We start from the raw sequence: 22,793 nt of genomic DNA, 5'->3' as shown, positions 1-22,793 counted from the left end.
AGTCCCTTAAATCTATTTCTCACTTCCACTGTATAATCATAAGGGATTTGATTTAGGTCATACCTGAATGGTCTAGTGGTTTTCCCTACTTTGTTCAATTTGAGTCTGAATTTGGCAATAAGGAGCTCATGATCTGAGCCACAGTCAGCTCCTAGTCTTGTTTTTGCTGACTGTATAGAGCTTCTCCGTCTTTGGCTGCAAAGAATATAATCAATCTGATTTCAGTGTTAACCATCTGGTAATGTCCACGTGTAGAGTCTTCTCTTGTGTTGCTGGAAGAGGGTTTTTGCTATGACCAGTGTGTTCTCTTGGCAAAATTCTATTAGCCTTTGCCCTGCTTCATTCCATATTCCAAGGCCAAATTTGCCTGTTACTCCAGGTGTTTCTTGACTTCTTACTTTTGCATTCCAGTCCCCTATAGTGAAAAGGACATCTTTTTGGGTGTTAGTTCTAAAAGGTCTTGTAGGTCTTCATAGAACTGTTCAACTTCAGCTTCTTCAGCATTACTGGTTGGGGCATAGACTTGGATAACTGTGATATTGAATGGTTTGCCTTGGAAATGAACAGAGATCATTCTGTCGTTTTTTAGATTGCATCCAAGTACTGCATTTCAGACTCTTTTGTTGACCATGATGGCTACTCCATTTCTTCTAAGGGATTCCTACACGCAGTAGTAGATATAATGGTCATCTGAGTTAAATTCACCCATTCCAGTCCATTTTAGTTCGCTGATTCCTAGAATGTTGACATTCACTCTTGTCATCTCCTGTTTGACCACTTCCAATTTGCCTTGATTCATGGACCTAACATTCCAGGTTCCTATTCAATATTGCTCTTTACAGCATCGGACCTTGCTTCTATCACCAGTTACATCCACAACTTGGTATTGTTTTTGCTTTGGCTCCATCTCTTCATTCTTTCTGGAGTTATTTCTCCACTGATCTCCAGTAGCATATTGGGCACCTACTGACCTGGGGAGTTCCTCTTTCAGTATCCTACCATTTTGCCTTTTCATACTGTTCATGGGGTTCTCAAGGCAAGAATACTGAAGTGGTTTGCCATTCCCTTCTCCAGTGGACCACATTCTGTCAGACCTCAACCCCCAGGGTACATGCTAAAGCCAGGGTGGTGGGGTCAGGTACCTGCGTACTCCAGCCCTTTGCCCCGGTGCCTGACCCAAGGGCGGCTTTCCAGTGGGGACCCAGACAGCCCTTCCACTGCCACAAAGAAAAGCCGGTGCACCCTCCCAGCTGCCATCCACGTAACCAGGGCTCTGGGGGGCTGGAGAGGGGTCCTAGCTGCCTGAGCAGTGACTGCGGCTTTATTTGCTCTCTTTCCTCATTTGCAAGTTGGTTGGAAGACGGATTAACCAGAAGGAATATCTCTACATCAGGAGGTCAAGGCTGGGAGCATCCCTGCTTCAGGAGAGGTGGGAGGAGGGGTAGCGGGGCTGGGGCTGCATCCACAGAGCAGGAGGGGTCAGAAATAAGAATGACCCCTGGAGGGGCGGGTCTTGGAAAGAACTGAGGCAGGTGGACTGGGCCTGGGGTGGCCAGTTTTCCCTGGAGTGTCAGGGAGAGCATGTGGAGGTGTGGAAGGGGTGGGCACCTGAGCTGCCTGTCCCCTGAGGCACGCTCTCCCCACACACCCCTCCTTCGATGTCTGAGCCTCCTCACGTGGCCCCATCACGCCCCCTGGGTCCCCCAACTTGGCCCTCCCATCCTCTTGCATGCCAGGAGCATCTTATCACCACATCACCATCTTCACATCGTCCTCACCACATGGTAACCCTCTGCAAAGCAAGTTCCTCCTCGCCCAACGCCTAAAACCCAAACAGGGCTCTGTACCCAGCAGATTCTCAGCACATAGTATAAACATGTCAAGTGAAGCATTCTAAGAAGACTTGCACGTTGGGACTCCATGGAGAGACACCTGCAGTCGGATGGCGTTGACCCCAAAGGCGAACTCCAGAGGTGGCAGCAGGGAACGACAGTCGGCCATGCCACCTCTGGGCCAGAGCAGGTGATGTGACATCAGATCATTCCAGCCAGGAAGGGAGGGAGGAAGAGTCCGACGGTCCCCAGGAAGCAAACGAGGATAAACAACCAGAGGAATATCCTATCAATGACCATGGCCACGTACCTCCAGTCTTCCTTCACCTGCAGGGGGAGATGGGTGCACAGTGAAAGGGGAGGTGACCCATCAACACGCAGCCCCTATGAGGATGGTGCTGGGGGCGGTGGCAGCCCCACTGAGACCTTGGGAAGCTAAGGCAGTGGAGGGGGCGGGGACAACAGAGATGTCTCAAGACTCAAATAACCCTCACTTAGTGATTTCCACCCTATCCCACCCCTAGGACAATAGCCCACAGCCTTTCCATGGGCTCTCAAGTTCCAGGTTATGGAAGTTAGAGGGACACAGAAGGTTCTAGAATCACCCAGAGGCATGAACCCTCCCTGGAGGAGGGTGATTTTCAGCACAACACTCAGAAGTTGCAAAATGGTGAAGACTTTGTTTCCTCCACAGTTGCCTCCCCAACCACTCACCCAGCCCCTGGGAAGGTAGGTGAGGGTATGGCCCAGAGAAGGCTAGCAGGCGGTATATGCAGTGGGGGTTGAGGGTTTCATGGATGGGGCTCACAGCCCAGCCAAGTGCCTCCAGATTAGATAATAATTAATTTTTCTTATCTACTCAACAAGGCCACCCAGTCATAACCTCCTGGCCTTTCATCCTTCCCAAGGTTGGTGAGAAGAATTCTGTGACCCTGGGCGGTGGCCTTGTCACCTAATATGCAGAACACAGCAGGGATGGGATGGAGGGGAACCCACTTGGCCCAGCCAAGCTCCTCGGGGTTTGTGGGTAAATAGTGAAGTTGACAAAGTGCCCAGAACCCAGGACAAGGACAAGGAAGGGGAGCCCACCAGGACAAAGGAGTCGGCTGGTTTGGGGGGATCTCCTGATGAATCCCCTCCGCCTGCCTTCGCTCATCCCCATCCACCCACCTATGGGCACTGATGGGAAATGGCTGGCATGAGGATGGTGTGGGGGACCCCTCCTCCTCTGTCCTGCTGCCTCCCAGTTAAGCTGAGCTGGGACAGCCTTTACTGCTGTTCTGCCAACAAATGTCATAAGAGCGGCCAGCCAGCTGTTCTCCATCACAATGTATTCCAGATTCCAAGGCCATGACTAAGGGAGTTGGTCCTTATGGGGGAGACTGGGGTGGTGCCAGCTAACACCCTTGGGGGAGGGGGAGTGGTTCCATTCTAGGCTGGCAAAGTCACCCAGGGGAGGGACCCTCCCCTAGCCCCCACTCACCGAGGAATCAGCATCCTCAGCCCGCAGGTGATCAGCAATATAGTGCACACCCTCCAGGGCCTTCTGTACACGAGGGGAGAGCAGGAGCCCGCCCTCCAGCACCTGAGCCTCTGCCTTGGGACCCGAGGCCGCTGGGTGCAGACTACCATGGGTGTAGACGCCCATGGAGGGGGACGAAGGACCCGCACACACCCATCTGCCTTCCTCCTCCTCCTCCTCTCTCTCCTCCACATCCACGTTGGTCTCCAGCCAGTGATAGGAGGGGCAGAGCTTCAGATCCGGAGTGCCTCGGAGCTCCAAGGGTGGCAAGGGCCGGCTTATCAGGAGCCACCGGGACACACAGCCCAGAAAGGCCACCCTCACCCAGCGGGGCATGTTGTGGGTGCTGGCAGAGCGGTGGTGGACATTGAGCACAAAGACAGTGATGACAATGGACAGGGTGACGAAGATCATGGTGAAGAGCAGGTACTCGCTGATGAGTGGGATGACCAGCGAGGTGGACGGGATGATCTCGGTGATGAGCAGCAGGAAGACGGTGAGTGAGAGCAGCACAGAGATGCACAGGGTGATCTTCTCGCCGCAGTCGGAGGGCAGGTAGAAGACGAGCACGGTGAGGCAGGAGATGAGCAGGCAGGGGATGATGAGGTTGATGGTGTAGAACAGGGGCAGGCGCCGGATGATGAAGTAGTAGGTGACGTCGGCGTAGACCTCGGCACAGCAGTCGTACTTCTTGGTGTTGTAGGTGCCCGTGGCGTTGACGATGGCCCACTCGCCGCTCTCCCAGTAGTCCTTCAGGTCCACCGTCTGCTCCATCTGCTCCAGGTCGATCTTGGCCTTGTCGTACGACCAGGAGCCAAACTTCATCTTGCAGTTCTGCTGGTCGAAGGGGAAGAAGGTGACGTCGATGCTGCAGGAGCTCTTGTAGATGGCGGGCGGTGCCCAATGCAGCAGGCCCGAGGAGAAGAGGTGGGCCTTGGTCATGTGGGTCACCACGAACTCCCCATCTGCACTGAGGAGAGGAGAGGCGTTGGAGGGGGCGGGGGGCCTGGGGCACCCCAGCTGCCCAACCCAGGCTACTCCAGATAACTACCAGCAGGGGGACCCCGATAACACAGCCAGACCACGCCGGGTTGTTGGGACTTGAAGAAGCAAGACTCTTCAGCACACAGACAGCTAGAGCTACCTGAGTTGTCTTTCAAACACCATCTTCTTAACAACAAAAGTAGGAATTTTGAAGAATATAGGAAAAGTACCAAGAATTTTAAAAATAATCACTGTTGTTGATGATATATGTATATATATACATATCACATATATTTGCTCATCATCTAGATAACACATATAGAATTTTTATATATTTGTGATCATAGGGTATATACATAGTTTGATGGCCTGTTTGTATTCATTTAACATTTTAGGGTAATTGTGCTGTGACCCCATGGACTGGAGCCACCCAAGCTCCTCTGTCCATAGGATTTCCCAGGCAAGATACTGTAGAGTGGGCTGTCATTTCCTTCTCCAGGGGATCTTCTCCAGAGGACTCAGGGACTGAACCCATTTCCGGCATCTCCTGCATTGGCAGGCAGATTCTTTACAGCTGAGCCACCTGGTTGTTTTTTATTATATCCCCCACCATGTAACTGCAGGTGGTGATGAAGTCCCTCTGCTGGAGGTCTTGTCTTTTCTACCTGGGATTTTAGTTTCTTCCTCAGCAGAGACCTGATAATTTTGCTGGTGAAGAAGGAATCCACCCAGTTAACAGGCATATTTGAGTCAGCTGCCCCCACCAGGGCCACTATAGGGACTGGTAGGGGGATGAGGTGGGAGACTCAACGCCTGCCCTGAGGGAACCACGAGGAAAAGATGAGCCTCGAGCATCTACAGTCCAAGGGAGGCAGTTTGGCAACAGCATTAGGAGGCCAATCAGAGTGCTCCCCAAGAACTATTGGGGGGAGCTCCCTTCTGGTGAGCAAGCTGCCATTTTACCAAAGCCTTCATGGATGGATGGTAGGATCTGGCAGAAAGCTGGGGTGGAGAATGGACCAGCAGAGCTTCCGCAGAACAAGGAACGGAGGATGAAAGGCTATGGCTCACAGACAATGCTTGGGCTAGGGAACTGCTGGACGGTGTGTTGGGGGCGGGGTGGGGCCTAGGTGGGGGTTGTGAGAGAGGAAGCCAGCAGCGTCCTGAGGCTACCCATCTAAGGGCCCATAAGGACGCTGGTGACACTGGGACAGCGGTGACCAGTCCAGTTGGGCTTCTTGGGAGCCTGAGTCCCTGACTGCCCCTACAAAGTGGCACAATGGGCTCTTAGCCCCAGCCATACTTCCCTCCACAGTTTCCACAGTCAATCCTAAAAGCAGGTGAACCAGAATACACAGGAAGAGACACTTCTTTCCCTTGCAGTAGTTCCAGGCTAGAGATTTAAGCCGAGTGGAAACCGGAATTTTGAAAAGGAGGTACAAACTGATTAGGGCAAAAGTTTGTTTAATTTCTTAAGACATCATACTCAATGACCACTAGATGGCACCATGGACCCCTATTTTGAGGAAAGAGCCAAACACTGTCCTGGATCTTCTTAACCTGAAGTGGAGGGTTTGGCTGGAGGAAAGACCTTTCTTCAAATGTCTGTAAGAATTTGATTTGAACTTTTGTTCTGTCAAAGGCATTTCCTGTTAAACCAGGTAACACTGGCCTTATTGGCAATCATAAAACTCCAGGCTCTAGCTGATGCGAGGACTTTGCTCCTGCCCTCTGCCAGAAACGAGAAGCAGAAACTAGAGGGATCCTGAGTGAGGTGAGTGGTCTAACAGTGGCAGTGTGAGACAGTGCGGATAATCCCTGCCGATTGTGTGTTTACAGAGATGGCTCAGATGAAAGGGCTCTGGACCTGATTGGGGCTGGGCAGTGTAAAGGGATCACTGTCGTCTTCCTGACCCATCTAAGGACACCAAACTTCAGAATTGAATCTGTTTCCCTTTATTCTATTGTTTAAAAATAGCTTTTTCCAAATTTGGGTCAAACGAATTGGGAAATGCTGGGCTCAGGGGGTGTCTTGTCTGTCCAACTTCTAACAACATTTAAAACGACATTTTCCAAAGAACTAGGGATGGGGTGCCAAAGGGGTTTTAATGACATACAAGGTTATCTAGAATTATTTGACCACAAAACTATTTTTCATACCTAGTCATATCTCCAGGGACTAGTGCTTTCTGGAGCCCCACTTTAGAAAACATTTTTAGACAAATATCATGCCAAACATCTCTTAATTTTCAGTTCTTGACTTCTAAATAAATAATTACTGGCTACTAAACATAAATGAAGTTATAGTTCTTTATATCTTCCATTTAAAAAAAACCAACCTAGTCCTCTGGGGCTCTCTTTAGATTCCCCTGCCTTTTGTTTTGGGGCTTCTTTGGGGGCTCAGATAGTAAAGAACCTGCCTGCTAATGCAGGAGACCCAGTGAACCTGGGTCAGGAAGATCCCCTGGAGAACTTCTAGTCCTTACACTCAAAGACTGATCTTTTTTTGGGTCTGAATACAAGGCAACTATAAATAATATTTTTAAATGTCATTTTCACTCCCTTCAAAGGTGCTGCCGGGAGATGCTGCTTACCTGTTCCAACAGTCATGCCATCCTGCAAAACTCCCACCCTTAGGCATTGTTTTCGCAGCCTGCATCAACCGCATTTTTCAAACAATATTCAGTGTTGGCAAATCTGTGTCCTACTAGCAGAGCGCAGGCACGGATATATAGTAGGTTCTCAGTAAACTTGGGGTGTGTGAGTGAAAGCATGAAATGAAAGAAGATAATCAAGAGACAAGGTGGAGCGTCGAGCAAAGCAGGAGTTTGAGAGGAAGGCAACGCAGCTGGGCCACGAGGGGGCGCGCCTCCCAAGGCCAACGCAGCCCAGCACCCAGTTACCCGCCCCTCGCAGGCACGGTGTCCCAGGACCCCAGCCGCTTCCTACTTGTTGTAGAGGACTATGTCTGGGATCCAGATCATCTCCGAAGGGACGCGGAGGGATGTGATGTTGCCGAAATCGACCGGGTTCCAGCGCAGCTTGTAGTCGCTCCACTCCTGTGCGTGGGGAAGGGAGTCCTGTAAGAGGCCCTGCCAGGGGAGGGGGCCTGGGAAAACCCCAGGCAGCTTAGAGACGCCCCGCAGCCGATTACAGAGCATCCGGAGCTCCTCATCTGATCCTGCAGCATAGAAAGGGCCACGATGCCCCAAAAGGGCCCTGAGATGGGAAAGGGGAGTTCAGTCTAAAACAACCAAGCTCTCGGTTTTGCCCCAACTCTAGTACTCAGAGTCCGGGTCACATCTGACCATGGGTCACCCTACTCCCTCCTTTGTTATGCCGGCAGTGGCACCCTACTCCAATACTCTCGCCTGGAAAATCCCATGGACGCAGGAGCCTGGTAGGTTGCAGTCCATGGGGTCCTTAGGAGTCAGACACGACTGAGCGACTTCACTTTCACTTTTCACTTTCATGCATTGGAGAAGGAAATGGCATTCCACTCCAGTGTCCTTGCCTGGAGAATCCCAGGGACGAGGGAGCCTGGTGGGTTGCCGTCTATGGGGTCGCACAGAGTCGGACACGACTGAAGTGACTTTGCAGCAGCAGCAGCAGCTGGACGACCCCGGCAAGCAACCTCACTCATTTATAGTAACATTTGTTTTTTTCAGTGCATCACAGCTTACAAAGGTTTTTCACACCCTCTGTCTAGAAAGAGCCTCAATGGGAAGACCTGGGCAAAGAGGGCAGAGCAGGTAGAAGTGTTGCCCCATCTAACAGATAAGGAAACTGAGGACCAGATGGATAAAAACAACACACCAGTTACACAGCTGAGAAAGGAGAGTCAACCAGTGACTTTCCAACTGTGCTCCAGAGCGCCCCCTAGTAGCCCTGATTCCACTGGCTGGTTCAAGTGAATCTGTGTTTTTCAAGTGAAGCTTGGAGGGTATGCTGTCAACAAGTGGCGGCGCTAGGGCTTGAACCCAAGTCTCTGAGTTGTCAAACTTGCCCTAATTCTAGGGGTCATTTTTCTTTTGTACATTTGCACTAAAATAGTGCAGTGGTGCACTCTTGAAAAGGCTCCCGTGCATGGTAACCTTTCCCCTTCTAAGGATAGCTGTGAAACATTTACACAAACTCATCAACTGGGTAGGGGTCCAAGAAGGAAAACAGGAGGCTTTGCAGGAGGCAGGCGCATGAGAGGAAAAGCATTGATCCTCCTCAATGATTCCCAGACTTCAAGCATTCAAGCCCCAACTTCATAAGTTTTGCCCATATATATGCACCACCTTAGCAGTGTGTTAGCATTTACTTAGCTTTAGTATTACGCATTTACTTAGCATTTTCCTTTAAACTGATTCACTAGCTTAGTTTAGTTTAGTTTAGTTTAGTTGCTCAGTCGTGTCCGACTCTTTGCGACCCCATGGACTGTAGCCTACCAGGCTCTTCCATCCTTGGGATTTTCCAGGCAAGAGTACTGGAGTGGGTTGCCATTTCCTTCTCCAGAGGATCTTCCCAACCCAGGGATCAAACCCGGGTCTCCCATATTGTAGGCAGATGCTGTACTGTCTGAGCCACCAGGGAAGTTCTAGTTAAGCTTACATAAATTCTTGAATTTTACATCACTGAAGTAGCTGGAAAACCCACATCATTTGAAGCTATCTACTAAAATATACATGTATGACTTTTTAAAAAGAGGTTTTGGAGCCAACTAAAATCATCTCAAGAAACTGCCATTGGTACCAAAACCATGCTTGGGAAGACATTGGCTTAGCAGTGGTGCTAATTATTTGTGTGTAGGTGAAAGCTTCAGAGAAGGAAATGGCACCCCACTCCAGTACTCTTTCCTGGAAAATCCCATGGATGGAAAAGCCTGGTAGGCTACAGTCCATGGAGTCTCAAAGAGTCGGACATGACTGAGTGACTTCACTTTCACTTTCAGATGAAAGTTTAGACAGAAAGAGAAGCCAGATTGCAAATAGGAAAGATAAAAATGTTCCTAAAATTGTCATGATTTTTCAGGACATTAAGGAACCATTTTGAAAGGGATTGGCCTTTGCAAATATTTCCCTTTCCCCCAGTCCACTGTGTGTCAAGTTTTCAGATTCGACCAACAGTGGAGGGGCATCCACACCAAGATGGGTTATATTAATTGGCAGATAGATTGTAGTATCCCCATTTTACAGATGAGAAAAGTGAGGCTCTGAGACTAACTTGCATGGTATCACAGGCTGGTCAGAGGCGGTGCTGTTGGCCTGACTCCTGCTGCGGTGCTTCTTTCTCTCTTTACTACCCCAGTCCCTGAAGCCACAGGGACAGCTGCAGTCACCCAGGTTCAAGATCTGATCTTCGCACTGCTGTGGCTTTAAGTCCCTTCATGGCTCTGCCGCTCATCTGTAAAGAGGAACCTCATGGCCCCCGCAGTTCCAAGGTCAATAGCATCAGAGGGGTCTGATCCACGCCATCCATCTAAATATCCAGTTGTAAAGCCTGAATGGCCAGCAGACAGCCCCCCACCGTCTACAGCCTATGGAGCAGGAATGGCACACCCGCCACTGACCGAGTATCCCTGGTAGTCCAGTGGTTGAGAATCTGGCTTGCTTCTGTACAGCACAAAGAACTATAGTCAATATCTTATAATAACCTATAGTGGAAAATAATTTCAAAAATAATGTGTGTGTATAGGCATAACTGAACTACACAAAAAAGAAACCTACTTTTTAGATTTAGTTATGTTTATCTTTTTGCCAGTTTTTCTAAATGTCCTGTGGACATCTAATAACAGCATATGAGATACAAAAGTTTAAATATATTTGTGTAGGATATAAGATTTATACAAAATAACATAAATGGAAATCTATCATATTTAAATTGTTAATAACATCATTCAAGATGCTCCTATTCTTATTTTTTCTGCACTTGATAAAATATTCTCAGAGAGATGTTAATGTGTCTCACTATTATATTTTTTTCTTTTCCCCTATATTTCTTTCGATTTTTGCTTTATATATCTTAGCTTCTTTACTGTTTAGTGTCTAATGGTTTATGATGTCTATTTCTTTGTGCATTGTACCTTTTTTCGTTAAAAATATTCATCTTTGTTTCACTTAAAAATAAATTAATTAAAAAAAAAAAGAATCTGGCTTGCAATGCAGAGGATATGGGTTGGACCCCTGGTCTGGGAAGACCCCACATGCTGGGGAGCAACTAAGCCCAAGCACCACAACTACTGAACCCATGTGCGGCAACTACTAAAGCCTGAGTGCTCACCATACTCTGCAACAAGAGAAGCCACCACAATGAGAAGCACGTATCCTGCAACTAGAGAAAGCCCATGCACAGCAACAAAGGCCTAGTGCAGCCAAAAATAAATATATACATTTTAAAGTGACTCAAACAGAAATGTCCATCAAAATTCTGATGGTTATAGTTTTCAAAGTGCCAGCCTCTGAGATGGGGAGGGTTAGGTTGCCAGTGGGTTGGGGAGAAGATGCCATGGGAGGGACGTAGGCAAAGGGCTGAGCCCTCTTTCTTGTCTTCTCCCATCTCCACTTCAGGGTCTGGGGAAGGGTGAGCAAGGAGGAGGGCAAAGGAGAGAGATCTAAAAAGCCCGTGCACCCGAGTTCTGCCCTCGTGAGTGGCACATCAAAGGGGGCCCCGTTACCAGAACTGACGCTGAGCCAGTTTCTGGTTAAGAGGCAGCAACTACATTTCCTGTCTCTTGGGACCCTTTCTCTGGGGTCCCTGGGCCATCAGGTGAGGAGTCCAGCGCCTCTTCTGGAGAGAACAGATGGAGAGACCCTGAAAGTGCCTGGAGGAGAAGGCATGGCTGGGCCTGGCTTCCAGAATCTTTCAGAGTCTTCCAGACGTCCTTGCTGAGGGATGGACAGGTGAGTGAAACCACCTTGGACCCTCCAGCCACCAGCCAAGTGCTGCCAGGAGTCTCCAAGCAAAGCACTAAAATGCCTGGCCATAAAATCTCTTGCTATAATAAGCTATCTGTTGCTTTAAGCCAGTGAGGTCTGGGGAAGCCTGTTAGGCAGTGTAGACACAGAGCACTCAGTGTTCTCCAGTAGAAGGAGCCTGGGATACACAGTGGGACACACCTGGCTTCTCTTCTAGCCGAGATGCACTCTGCTTCTGTTTCCCTTGGCTGTAAAGTGGACAGAATAAAACTGCCCATGTTTCCAGTGACAGTTCAGTGAGCTGACCTGCAAATGTAGCAGGGATGTAGGCAATGTCCACTCCCGGAAAGGGAACCATGTGGCTCTTGCAGGTGGAGTCTCTATACTGGACTCAGAGCCTGGCCACAGGAGCACAGCCCCTCGCAAGAAGCGGCCTGAAATCGGCTGGTTTTGGAAGGGCCCTGAGTGGCAAGTCTCAGGCAAAAGGTGAGTTTAGAATTATGCTGCTAGCGAAAGAGTCCTGGGAGGGTCTGGGGTTCATGAGTTCCCACCCTGCTCCTGCCTTGCCCCGGGGAGGGACACTCACCTGCTTTAGCCAGACGTTGGTAGTCATCATTTGGTTCTTCTCATCCTGACCAGTAGCGGGAGAGAAAGCAGTTAGACTGAGGAGCGAGTCCCAGGAAACAGGGCAGAGTGGGAGGAGCTGATTCAGGATCCCACTCACCAAAGAAGCTTTGACATGACACCCCAAGTCCAGCCCACCCTCCGCCCCTCCTGATACTGCCCTCCTCACTCAGATTCTTCAGGATCACACGGGCCTCTGGGTCCTCTGGGCTTATGTCAGGGGACACAAGGAGGGCATTTAGAAAACCCACTGCTGCCAATCACCATCCTCCCTGGAGGGGCTCCAGGGCTGAGAGTGGGAAGGAGACTGAACACCTGTGAGGCTGAAGGGTGATGCTCTGACTGAGGTGGGCAGGGAGGCCTGGAGATGGGGAGGAACAGAGGAGCCCTGGAAAGGGGTCCGTGCTCGGGGCTGATCCCAAGGGGGAAGGATGGTAGGACAGACGCACCACATCGATGAGCTGGGCGATGGACAGCCCAAAGCGCACGATCACCACGTCCGAGGTGTTGGGCACCGGTCTCGCCCAACGGTTGTAGCCCCTAAAGAGGTGTTTGAAGAGGCGGTCCTCAGCATGGGTGTGGGGGGCCCTCTTCGAGGATACTGTTGGACAGGAAGGGAGATGGGGGTTTCCAGGAGTGCTGGGTGCTTGGCTCCCTCTCCCGTCCAACCAGAGCCACTCAACCTCACTGAACCTTAGTTTCCTTATCTGCAAAATGGGCACACTAATCCAGTACCTATGTCAAAACACTGCTGAGAATGAAATATAATAATGTCTGTTCGAGCTTACAAAGCAACTGATCAGTGCATAGTGGGCACTCAAGCAACATCAGTTATTCTATGACTACTGGATAAGGACTGATGCTGAAGCTGAAGCTCCAGTACTTTGGCCACCTGATGCAAAGAGCTGACTCATTGGAAAAGACTCTGATGCTGGAAAAGATTGAGAGCAGGAGGAGAAGCGGGCAGCAGAGGATGAGATGACTGAATGGCATCATAGACTCAATGGACATGAGTTTGAGCAAACTCCAGGAAATGGTGAAGGACAGGGAAGCCTGGCATGCCAAAGTCCACGAGGTCACAGAGTGTCGGACACAACTTAGCAACTGAACAGCAACAACAATGGATAAAGGGTGAAAACAAGTGCTCAGAGGGGTGCAGAGCAGTGGGAAGAAGTCAGACAGAGGGAAAAGATAAGCCTGAAACTGAGGAGACCCAAGGGACAGCAAACTGTGAGAGGCACCTGATTGTGAGGGGTGAGCTGGCCCTGAGAACTTTCACTCCCATCCTCTTATAAGGAACCTCTAATGCTAACCATGAAATTCTCTGCCACTCGGAGAATCTCCCCTGTTTTTCCTCAAACCACTGGTATCTGCTCCTTCTCATCAGCTAGGTAAAGTGTCCCCAGATTGTCTGATGGAATCACCCTTGTCTGGTTTCACCCTGTTCTGCAAACAGCTTCATCTCTTCAGGGTTCTCCTGCCTGAGCAGATCGAGAACCACCGCTCTAAAATTCAAAACATCGATAGCAGCTACTATTTATGTATCTCAGGTGCTAGTCACTAGCCTTCATTCCACACCACACCCCCATGAGCCCTGGGAGGGTCACAGCACAGTTAGCATTTTGCAGATGGGGAGAACTGAGCTTGCGAGGTTCAGATGCCGCAGCGAGCGCCCCCTACCTTCCCGCGATGGAACAGCTACCCTGAGACTCGCGGGTCACCACCAACCAACCCACTTGCAGCAGTTTCAACCCGAGGCATGTGCGCTCGCATGTGTGAGAGGATGCCCTGGGGACCGCCCCTGCTCACCTGCCGGGATCAGAAGAAGCCACCAGAGCCCGATCTTTGTCTTGAACGGGATCACAAGACGGGAGGGACCCATGGCTTCAGAGGACGGGTCTGGCTGCTGAGAGACATCAGAAGGAAGGCCGGCTTGGGCTTGGCTGTGGGTTGAAGCTGGGACCACTCTCCCAGCAGGGCCTGGAGAGCTAGCACGGCAGAACTCCCTGGGTGATTCCAAGGGGGTTCCTTCTCACCTCAGAACCTGAGTGAGCCCAGCAAAGTGTTCTTAGGGTGATGCCTCCTTGACACAAGAAGGCATCACCTCCAGTGCCTCACACCTTTGACGTCATTTGGACCTCCCATCAATCCTAAGAAGGTACAGGGAAGGGGATAGTATTATCCTTTTTATTTAAATTAAAAATACTGATGATCAGAAAAATTGACTGATTTGCCTGAGGCCACATAGTTATTGATGCTTTTAAATTGTGGTGCTGGAGAAGACTCTTAAGAGTCCCTTGGACTGCAAGGAGATCAAACCAGTCTATCTTAAAGGAAATAAACTCTAAATATTCACTGAAAGGACTGATGTTGAAGCTGAAGCTCCAATACTTTGGCCACCTGAGGCGAAGAGCTGACACTGGAAAAGACCCTGATGCTGGAAAAGACTGAAGCAAAAAGAGAAGAAGGCGGGAGAGGGTGAGATGGTTAGATAACATCTCTGACTCGATGGACATGAATCTGAGCAAACTCCAGGAGATAGTAGAGGACAGGGAAGCCTGGTGTGCTGCAGTTCATGGAGTCACCAAGAGTCGGACACAACTTAGCAAGTGAACAACAACACAGTTAACAATTGATGAAGTTGGAATTCAAGCTCACATCTCAGCTTCTCAACTATAACGTGTTCTAGTGCCACTCACTCAGCGGTGGCAGCTAAAAAGATAGTTGTGTATGGGCGACTCGGCCAGTACTGGCCTGTGTTTTGTAGGTTGTGACTGTCATTGCTCTGCCACAGTCACAACTGAGGTCTGTGAAAGACAGGTGTGACAAGGCCCAGGTGCCCTACACCAAAGCCAGTCTCACCTAGATCCAGAGTTCTAGGAGATTCCTCCATGCACAGCTTCACTCCCTTCTCCTTCCAACCAGTATCATGGCTGCAGATCCCAAGACTATAATCTGTTTCACCTTCCCACCAAGGGCACTAAATAAAAGCATGGTTTTTTCCCCCAATCATAAGAACAGGGGGAAAAGAAGTAGAAATCAAGGCATGCTGAACTTGCACCATATAAAGATTCAACCAGAGACATCCAAGACCCTCTGGAAGAATATGCAAGGAGAAACTGTTCCGGGTAATTAGCAGTAACTAGAGTAAATTTCCACCTCTTGTTAGAAAGATATGAAAAGAGAAAGAGCCCCAAACCCTTTAATCTTCTACATGCCTGGACTGGCAGGTTAGAGGGGTGGTGCCTGCAGGGTGATGACCCTATTTGTAAAGTGGGTCTGGATGAAGAGGGTGCACGGGGAAAGCTATGCAAAAAGTATTACATATATAAAGGACTCAAGGCTTCCGTGTGGCTCAGATGGTAAAGAATTTGCCTGCACTGCAGGAGACCTGAATTCCATCCCTGGGTCAGGAAGATCCCCTGGAGAAGGGAATGGCTACCCACTTCAGTATCCTTGCCTGGAGAACTCCGTGGACAAACGAGACTGGCAGACTACAGTCTATGGGGGTTGCAAAGAGTCAGACATGTGACTAACACTTTCACTTTCATTTCAAAGGGCTCAGACATGCTCACTGGGCTTGCATTGCCATGACTAGAGCTCTGTACACCCCAACCCAAGCCAGCCTCTCTTGCCCACATCCTGAACCCTGATTCCACTGCAGTCAAGGTGGTATGCACTGACTTCTTCATCCATCTTCCCACGGCAGATGGTTTTCAACTTCTCACACTGTTCTACTCTTTTCACAAGGCTCACCTTCTCCACTCCAGTACTTTTGCCTGGAAAATCCCATGGTTGGAGGAGACTGGTAGGCTGCAGTCCATGAGGTCGCTAAGAGTCAGACACGACTGAGCGACTTCCCTTTCACCTTTCACTTTCATGCATTGGGGAAGGAAATGGCAACCCACTCCAGTGTTCTTGCCTGGAGAATCCCAGGGACAGGGGAGCCTGGTGGGCTGCCGTCTATGGGGTCGCACAGAGTCGGACACGACTGAAGTGACTTAGCAGCAGCAGCAGCAGCACCTTCTCCATAAAACCTGTTTGCATCTCGCTGAGCCCCTGTCCATTACCCGGCACATCCCCAGGCACGGGAGTCATTGCTCTCCTGTAACTGTCAATACCCCAGAGAAAGTCCCTCGGTTAGAGGAAATAATAATGTTTCTTCTTCCAAATCACTTCATCAGAACTGCTTAGGCAGTGATAGAGAGAGCCTGTTTCTAGCTTTCTTATGATTGGCTCAATATATTGATTAATCATAGAAGCTTAACCTCTCAAGGTTGGATGGAATCTTAAAGGTCATCTGGATTACCACACCAGCTGGTCATTTTCCTGGTTATTTTCTTTTACAAATTCCAGCCTCAGGGGGGAAAAAAACAGCAATGATAGAACTTGCTACTCTCCAAGCCAGTGAATACCATGGATGTCTGTTAGACTTTATTCAAGGATATGGAATACTGAGTGAATAAATAGATGACAAAAGAGGAATAGTGATATTAAAGACATAGAAGCAGATTCAATAAAGTAAAGCCAATAATGCCTGAGATTGACCTACCTTCACAGTGAGAGGAGGTGACTGTCACTGGACTTGTACAACCCCAGCAGGGACAACCAAAAAACTAAAATTTTTATAGAGGCAGGCATCCTCCAGCAGTCTGACATACACCGCCCCCCGACAAGTACCCAGGAGCTGCTAATCCTCTCATATTCCTTTGACTCACCCACTTAATGTCCACATACCCACCAAGCTACCAACCCATGCTGGGGGCGGAGGGGGGCCCCTTTCTTACCTGTGACCACAGAGAAGACAAGCCATTCAACAAACCAGCCCAGTTTGGAGGTCCTGATCAGCTGGCAAAAGTTCCCCGTCCACTCCAAGAATAGAAAGTCAGGCACAAACCAAGGCTGGGTGACTTCTCTTCCTGGTCAGACAGATGCTGGGGCAGGACTTGCCTCGGTGCGTGAGAGAGGTCTGACTCTGACAGGCAGGTTGTCTTCCTGGGGAGGGCTGATTAAGTCCTGAAGTCAGGCTGCTGTTTCCAGGCTCTCAGCTCTGGAGGCAGAGAAGCTGCACATTTAAGTCCTACAGAAGAGCCTGGCATGGAGGCTTCTGCAGGTAAGAGTCAGGCAGGTCCAGGGCAGGGATTGCCAGCTTGGCAAGCACACAGATTCATGCTCGCATTCTGTTTCTCTCTCTCTGTGTGTCTCTTATACGCGCACACACACACACTCTAGAGGGGAGGAGGAGGAGCCTCTGACTTTCCAGTCCGTGTCCAGTGGGGACCGACAGCAGATTGCTCACCCTCTGCGTGGTTACCAGGATTCTTCATTCTTTGCTGTGAAGGATTCTGTGCTCCAAGATCACTTCCTGGGCCCCTGACCCTCACCCATTAGATGGGGAACCTCCTGGGTCCATCTGTCGATAGAGCAGTGTAGTTTCGAGTAAAGCAGGACCACAGAGAGGGCGGCAGGTCGGCAACCTGCCATCCTCTCCTTTCCCTCCCCCCGCTAGGAACCACTCCCCCAGCCCTGCCTCCTCCCCGCAGCCAGCCTCCTGCAGGACCCAGGGTCACTCGTGCTGAAACCTGGTTTGGCTACAGCTTTCCTGTCTCCTCCTCAGCCCCCTTGCCAGTGACCTTGCCTTCAATTTCCTAGACAAGTAAGGTCACCTGACTTCAAACCAGAAACTGACCCCTTGCCTCCTTCTGGACCACATCAAACCAGGACTCCTGTTCCTCCTGCCATGTATGGTATATGGTGGAGCTTGACCCTGGGGTTCTGACAGCGACTCCATCTATCAGATGTCCCCAGGCTTCCTCATCTCTTCCTCTCCTCCTTGTTCTTGCCCCTCAGCCCATAAGGAAGCTCATCCTCCATTCTAAATACACCCTTTGGGGTCTGCTCTCTGCTGTCTCATCTCCCATATATTGTTAAAAGCCAAGGACCCAGGATATGACTGCCAAGGTTTTGCTTCGCGTTCTGCTCCCTAAAAGCTGTATGGTTTTGGACAGGTCTCTAGTAGAGCTTTCTGTGCCTCAGTTTCCTCATGTGTAAAAGGGGGATGTGAATATTGGTTCCACTGAATAAGTGTGTAATGATGAGTAAATGAGTCAGTATAAATAAAGGGCTTAGAAAATGGAAATTATACATGATACATATATGTAAATATGTAAATATATAGGTGATACATATGTGCGATAGCTACAAATATGGGAGCCCTGGTGACTTAGTGGTAAAGAATCTGCCTGCAATGCAGGTGATATGGGCTCAATCCCTGGATCCCTGGCTTGGAAAGATCCCCTGGTGAAGGGCATTGCAACCCACTCCAGTCTTCTTACCTGGAGAATCCCATGGACAGAGGAGCCTGGCGGGCTACAGTCCATGGGGTTGCAAAGAGTTGGACACGACTGAAATGACTAAGCACTCACACGCACACATATGCAAATATGATATATATTTACATATGTGTAGATGATAAATTATCTTTTAACAAAAAGATAATAACCCATAAAATACAAAAAATTTAACTACCCATATTCCTGCTATCCAGAATTAATGAAAGGTAATATTTTATCATGTGTACTTTCATATTGATATATATGAATATATATTTAACTGTGTTCATAGAGTTAAAGTATTAAAGGCATAAAGAGAGAAAGATTAAAGGAAGGAAGGAAGGAAAGGGGGAAATAATCATTGATTGTATCAATCAGGGTTTTTGGTTTGAGCAATAAAAAAATCTATTGATTAAGCAGAAAGCAATTTTATTAAAGGGCAACAGGAAGTTCATGGGTGCACTTACAAAGCGAGAGAACCCCATTGGGGCACAGGTGAGAGTGAGGGAAATGCCTGTTGGAGTAGAGCCCGAGTCACAGGCCATCCCCTGCACAGTGGGCCCTGCTGCCACAGAACTGGATGTGAAGGCTTGCACCATCTGTCACTGGTTCTGTGTCACCGCTGTCCCTGGAAACCAGCCACTCCTGCTGCTGCCAGAATTGCTTCTCCTCTCTCCCTGCTTCTCTGTGTCACTGGCTCCCAAGATAAAGGTCAAGACAGATATATCTGATTAACCTTGTGCTGGCCAACTATCTGTATGAAGCCTGAGGAAGCAGGAATCTGGTGTTTTGAGTTTCTATGTGGAAGGTAGCCTCTGCCTCCTTCAAGGGGGGGGATCTTTCACAGAATATAGTAACCTTCTGGTTGCAAACTTTCAAAGATGAGAACGTGCATCTGGTTCCTGCAAGGAACCAGAGCCTATGCCATCAACGTCAGGTGTGAGTGAAATCACAGCCTGCCCTCCGTCTTCCGTGACTGATGACCCTTCAGCTCCACCATCTACCACCTCCTCTTCCCCTGCCAATCAGTAACTCTTCTTGCCTGGTCAGGTGATCCCAGCCTCTGTATGCCAGCTGTCGTACTGGACTACTGTACTTTTCAAGGTACTGTACTGATTAAAAATGATTAATGATTTAAATCTTTAATGATTAAAGATTTTAAATGTTTTATTTTTGTGGGGTTTTTTTATGTATTATTTGTGTGAAAAGTATTATAAACCTATTACAGTACAGTACTATATAGCCAATTGTGTTAGTTGGGTACTCAGGCTAACCTGTTGGATTTACAAACAAATCAGACCTACGAATGCACTTTCAGAATGGAACTCATTTGTAGGTAGGGGACTTAGTGTATTAGAAAGCAATTTAAATGCTGGGAAGCTCCCCCAAATCAAGCACTTTGGCTCTTACAATAAAAAAAAAAAGAGGTTGACACACCCAAGTTTCTTTCGTAATTACACTTTGAAAAAATGCATACATCTACATATCCTGTTCTAAAATGTATACTGAGAATCTGTTTTAATCAGGTATGGTAAGACATGCAGACATGTGAATGATTTCATGGAGGAAGAAGTTTATATGCACAGATCCCCAGAAGCAGGAATCATAGCATGTACGGTAGGGCCACTTGGGGAAGCACTTGGGCCAGACAGGGCAGAAAGGGCAGTGGAGAAAGCAAGTCCCAGAGTGTGTACTGGAGTTTCTGCAGGGAACACAAGGCAGGACAGGGCAGCAGCCTGGGACTGGAGGTTTGGGGTGTGACCGCTTCTCCTCCCAGGTTTGTCCTTTGAACCTGCATGCTGGGGCATGTGGGGACCCAACCCTTGTTCAAGGTTAGAGGCAGTGAGAGGTGGTTAGGGGAGGGAAGAAAGATGGCTTGCCCGAGATAAATCTTTTAGATGAAGAGGGGAAGGGAGTCAGGGGAATGAGTGAAATAGGCAAAGGACACTAAGAGGTATAACTCCCAGTTACAAAATAAGTGAGTCAGGGAAATGAAATATACAGTGGGGAATAGAGTCAATAATACTGTGATAATTTGGTAGAGTGACAGATGGTACCTAGACTGTGGTGATCCCTTTTGTAGTGCATAGAAATAGCGAATCACTGTGTTGTGCGGACGGAATTAACAGGGTGTTGTAGGTCAATTATACTTCAACAAAAAAAATTTAAGATTAAAGAATAAAAATCCTTAGGTGAGTTTGTTGCAAGAATTTTTGCTAAGGCAGAAACGAGCTCATCTGATAGAGGAAGAAAAATACATTTCCCTGACAAGGGAGGCTTCCTGGCATTTGTCCTGGGATCTTGCCCACTCCCCTGCTATAGATGCTATAAATTAAACTGACACAATAATTAGGCAAATCACAGGATCTAAACCTGAGTTTCAACTTTACCGCTCTAATCAGTTATCCAGGTTCAGCCTCTCATTTCTAAATGTAGCTCTGACACATGTTTCAAGCATTTCTCCTTTGAAGGGTGCATGATGCTAAGCATTCTCAGGAGAGAATTCTGAGGAGACATTGCAGGTGGAAGAGAGACAGGTTTCCTGCAATTCCCAGCACAGACAGGGCTGGGGTGCAGCTTGTAGTCTCAGCATGGCAATCACTTCTCTGCAGCTTTTTGAACATGAAAACCAGAGGCCTGTATGGCCTTCACACAGAGCTGTCTGTGGCCAGGCAGTCACATATGAGAAAGACGACAGAAGAGAGAGTTTAGGGAGGAGGAGATCAGTTGAGATAACCAACAGGATGAATGTAGATGAAGAAGAGAAGAGGCCCAAGGACTGACTTTTAACTTAGAAATCAGAAAAATGATGGGAAGAGGGGACTTCTCTGGTTGTCCAGTGGTTAAGACTTTACCTCCCAATGCAGAGTGTGCGGGTTGGATCCCTAGTTCGGGAGCTAAGATCCCACATGCTTCCTGGCCAGGAAAAAAAAAAAAAATATATATATATATATATATATATAACAGAATACGAAATTCAATAAAGAGTTGAAAAATGGTCCACATCAAAAAACAAAAATATTTTTAAAAGAAAGGAAGAAATGATAGGAAACCTGCAAAGAACACTGTAACTGGTATTGCTTAAGGCGGAGGGCCATGGCACCTGCATCACCTCTGACAGCTGTGGACCCAGATGCTGCTGCCGCCCTGACAGTGCCAACCAAAACCCTTTTCCTCTCTCCTTGTTCTCCTCACCAGCTCCTGTTGTATAGTCTGGGCTGGGTGCCTCTGATTTGCTGGGCTAAGCTAACTGATCTTCACCCCCGCCTCAAAGCAGGGAGCTGGGAAAGTGAGCACTTGGCAGTTTTAGATTCTGTGGTCAAGGTGGCTCTTCCAAGATTCATAAGGTAGCTACATCTGGAGTGTGTGCTAAGTAGCTTTAGTTGTGTCCAATTCTGTGAGACCTCATGGGCTGTAGCCCACCAGGCTCCTCTGTCTGTGGGATTTCCCAGGCAAGAATACTGGAGTGGGTTGCCATTTCCTCCTCCAGGGGATCTTCTAGACCCAGGGATCAAACCCATATCTTTTATGTCTCTTGCATTGGCACTAGCGTCACCTGGGAAGTCCTAGCTACGACTTATGGGGTTCTTATTTGCTACCATAGACATTTCTCTTAGTCTTACAAGAAAAAAGGGGCTTATTGCAGGATATTGATAGCTCACAGACTCTCAGGGAGGATGAGAGAAGCAGGTGTGGAAACCACACAGCCAAGAGTAATGTAGTGACAGCAAATCATGCCAGCACAATGTTAAGAAGGCCACCACTGTGCAACAAGCACGCCCAAGATTAGACTGCAGAAGCTCTGTCTCAGCTCCCCAGTGAGTCTGAAGTGGGAGATAGATGGGCCCCTGGGCTGGACAGCTGGTGCTCATCAAGTGGAGGATCACCCAGACACTCCAAGGACAAAGCTAGTGGCAGAATCTGAGCTCTGCTGAAGTGAAGGGATAAGATGACTGCTCCTGAAGTCAGGAAAACTCCCCTGCCCACACATACACAGGAAGGCTCCTTGGGGGTAAAAAAGGGAGGGGGTGTGGACATAATAAGTGTGGACATGCACCCATAGTCCTCTGTGGTGGGATCCATCTTAACAAAAAGTTGCATATAGATGTTGGGGAGGGCCCTAGGGGGAAAAAAAAACGAGATAATTGGCCAAAGGTAAACAAAAACTAGGAAGGACTGTCCTATACAAGAGATTTAAATCAGGAGTTCACAACCTCCGGGATCTAATGCCTAGTGATACTGAAAGGTATGTGGTGGGCCTGGCTGCTTGCCTCTCCAAAGCCAATGAACAGGCCAGGCTGGTGGAAAGGAAAGTTTGTTTTATTTCAGAAGCCAGCAACTGGCGGGGGAGAGTGGACACCTGTTTCAAGGCCAATTCCCCCAACCCCGCATGACAAGCAGGGGGTGACAGCTTCTGTGGACAGAGTGGCAGGAACAGCTTTTGTGGCCATGCAGAAACAGCACAGTCAGCTCTAAGAGCCACCTTCAGATTGGTTGTCGGTGGTCTCACCAGCATCCTCTTGGTTGTTTTAGATACATGACTCGATGGACATGAGTTTGAGTGAACTCCAGGAGTTGGTGATGGACAGGGAGGCCT

At 48.8% G+C, this 22,793-nt stretch overlaps 1 protein-coding gene across 2 annotated transcripts; it reads right to left on the bottom strand.

Annotated features, from left to right (window-relative positions):
- Nucleotides 1-1,251: 1,251 nt before the first annotated feature.
- Nucleotides 1,252-17,351, bottom strand: LOC120860358 (neuronal acetylcholine receptor subunit alpha-2-like). Of its 2 annotated transcripts, XM_040236165.1 has the most exons (7): nucleotides 16,652-17,351; nucleotides 13,674-13,908; nucleotides 12,314-12,465; nucleotides 11,827-11,871; nucleotides 7,288-7,397; nucleotides 3,316-4,324; nucleotides 1,252-2,159 (listed from the first exon to the last, which is right to left on the bottom strand). In XM_040236165.1, the coding sequence occupies exons 2-7, from the start codon at nucleotides 13,744-13,746 to the stop codon at nucleotides 2,034-2,036; spliced, it is 1,515 nt and encodes a 504-aa protein (XP_040092099.1). In that variant the 5' UTR covers nucleotides 13,747-13,908; nucleotides 16,652-17,351; the 3' UTR covers nucleotides 1,252-2,033. The 2 variants fall into 2 exon arrangements, with proteins under 2 accessions (XP_040092099.1, XP_040092100.1); XM_040236166.1 differs by lacking the exons at nucleotides 11,827-11,871; nucleotides 12,314-12,465; nucleotides 13,674-13,908; nucleotides 16,652-17,351 and having other exon boundaries at nucleotides 3,316-4,188; nucleotides 7,288-7,369.
- Nucleotides 17,352-22,793: the final 5,442 nt, after the last annotated feature.

Source organism: Oryx dammah, unplaced genomic scaffold (genome assembly GCF_014754425.2).
Source record: "Oryx dammah isolate SB20612 unplaced genomic scaffold, SCBI_Odam_1.1 HiC_scaffold_11056, whole genome shotgun sequence".
NCBI classification, from domain to species: domain Eukaryota; kingdom Metazoa; phylum Chordata; class Mammalia; order Artiodactyla; family Bovidae; genus Oryx; species Oryx dammah.
Note: the sequence above shows the minus strand (reverse complement) of the source record. Positions and strands in the feature narration are given on the sequence as shown.

Bases quoted from the DNA above. Each gene is read 5' to 3' on its own strand.
- LOC120860358 (XM_040236165.1), bottom strand. From the start codon at position 13,746: ATGGGTCCCTCCCGTCTTGTGATCCCGTTCAAGACAAAGATCGGGCTC. The intron at 11,872-12,313 runs GTGCGTCTGTCC...GCTACTGGTCAG, and splicing joins TCGCCCAGCTCATCGATGTG to GATGAGAAGAACCAAATGAT. The intron at 2,160-3,315 runs GTGAGTGGGGGC...CTCCCCCTGCAG, and splicing joins CTGAGGATGCTGATTCCTCG to GTGAAGGAAGACTGGAGGTA.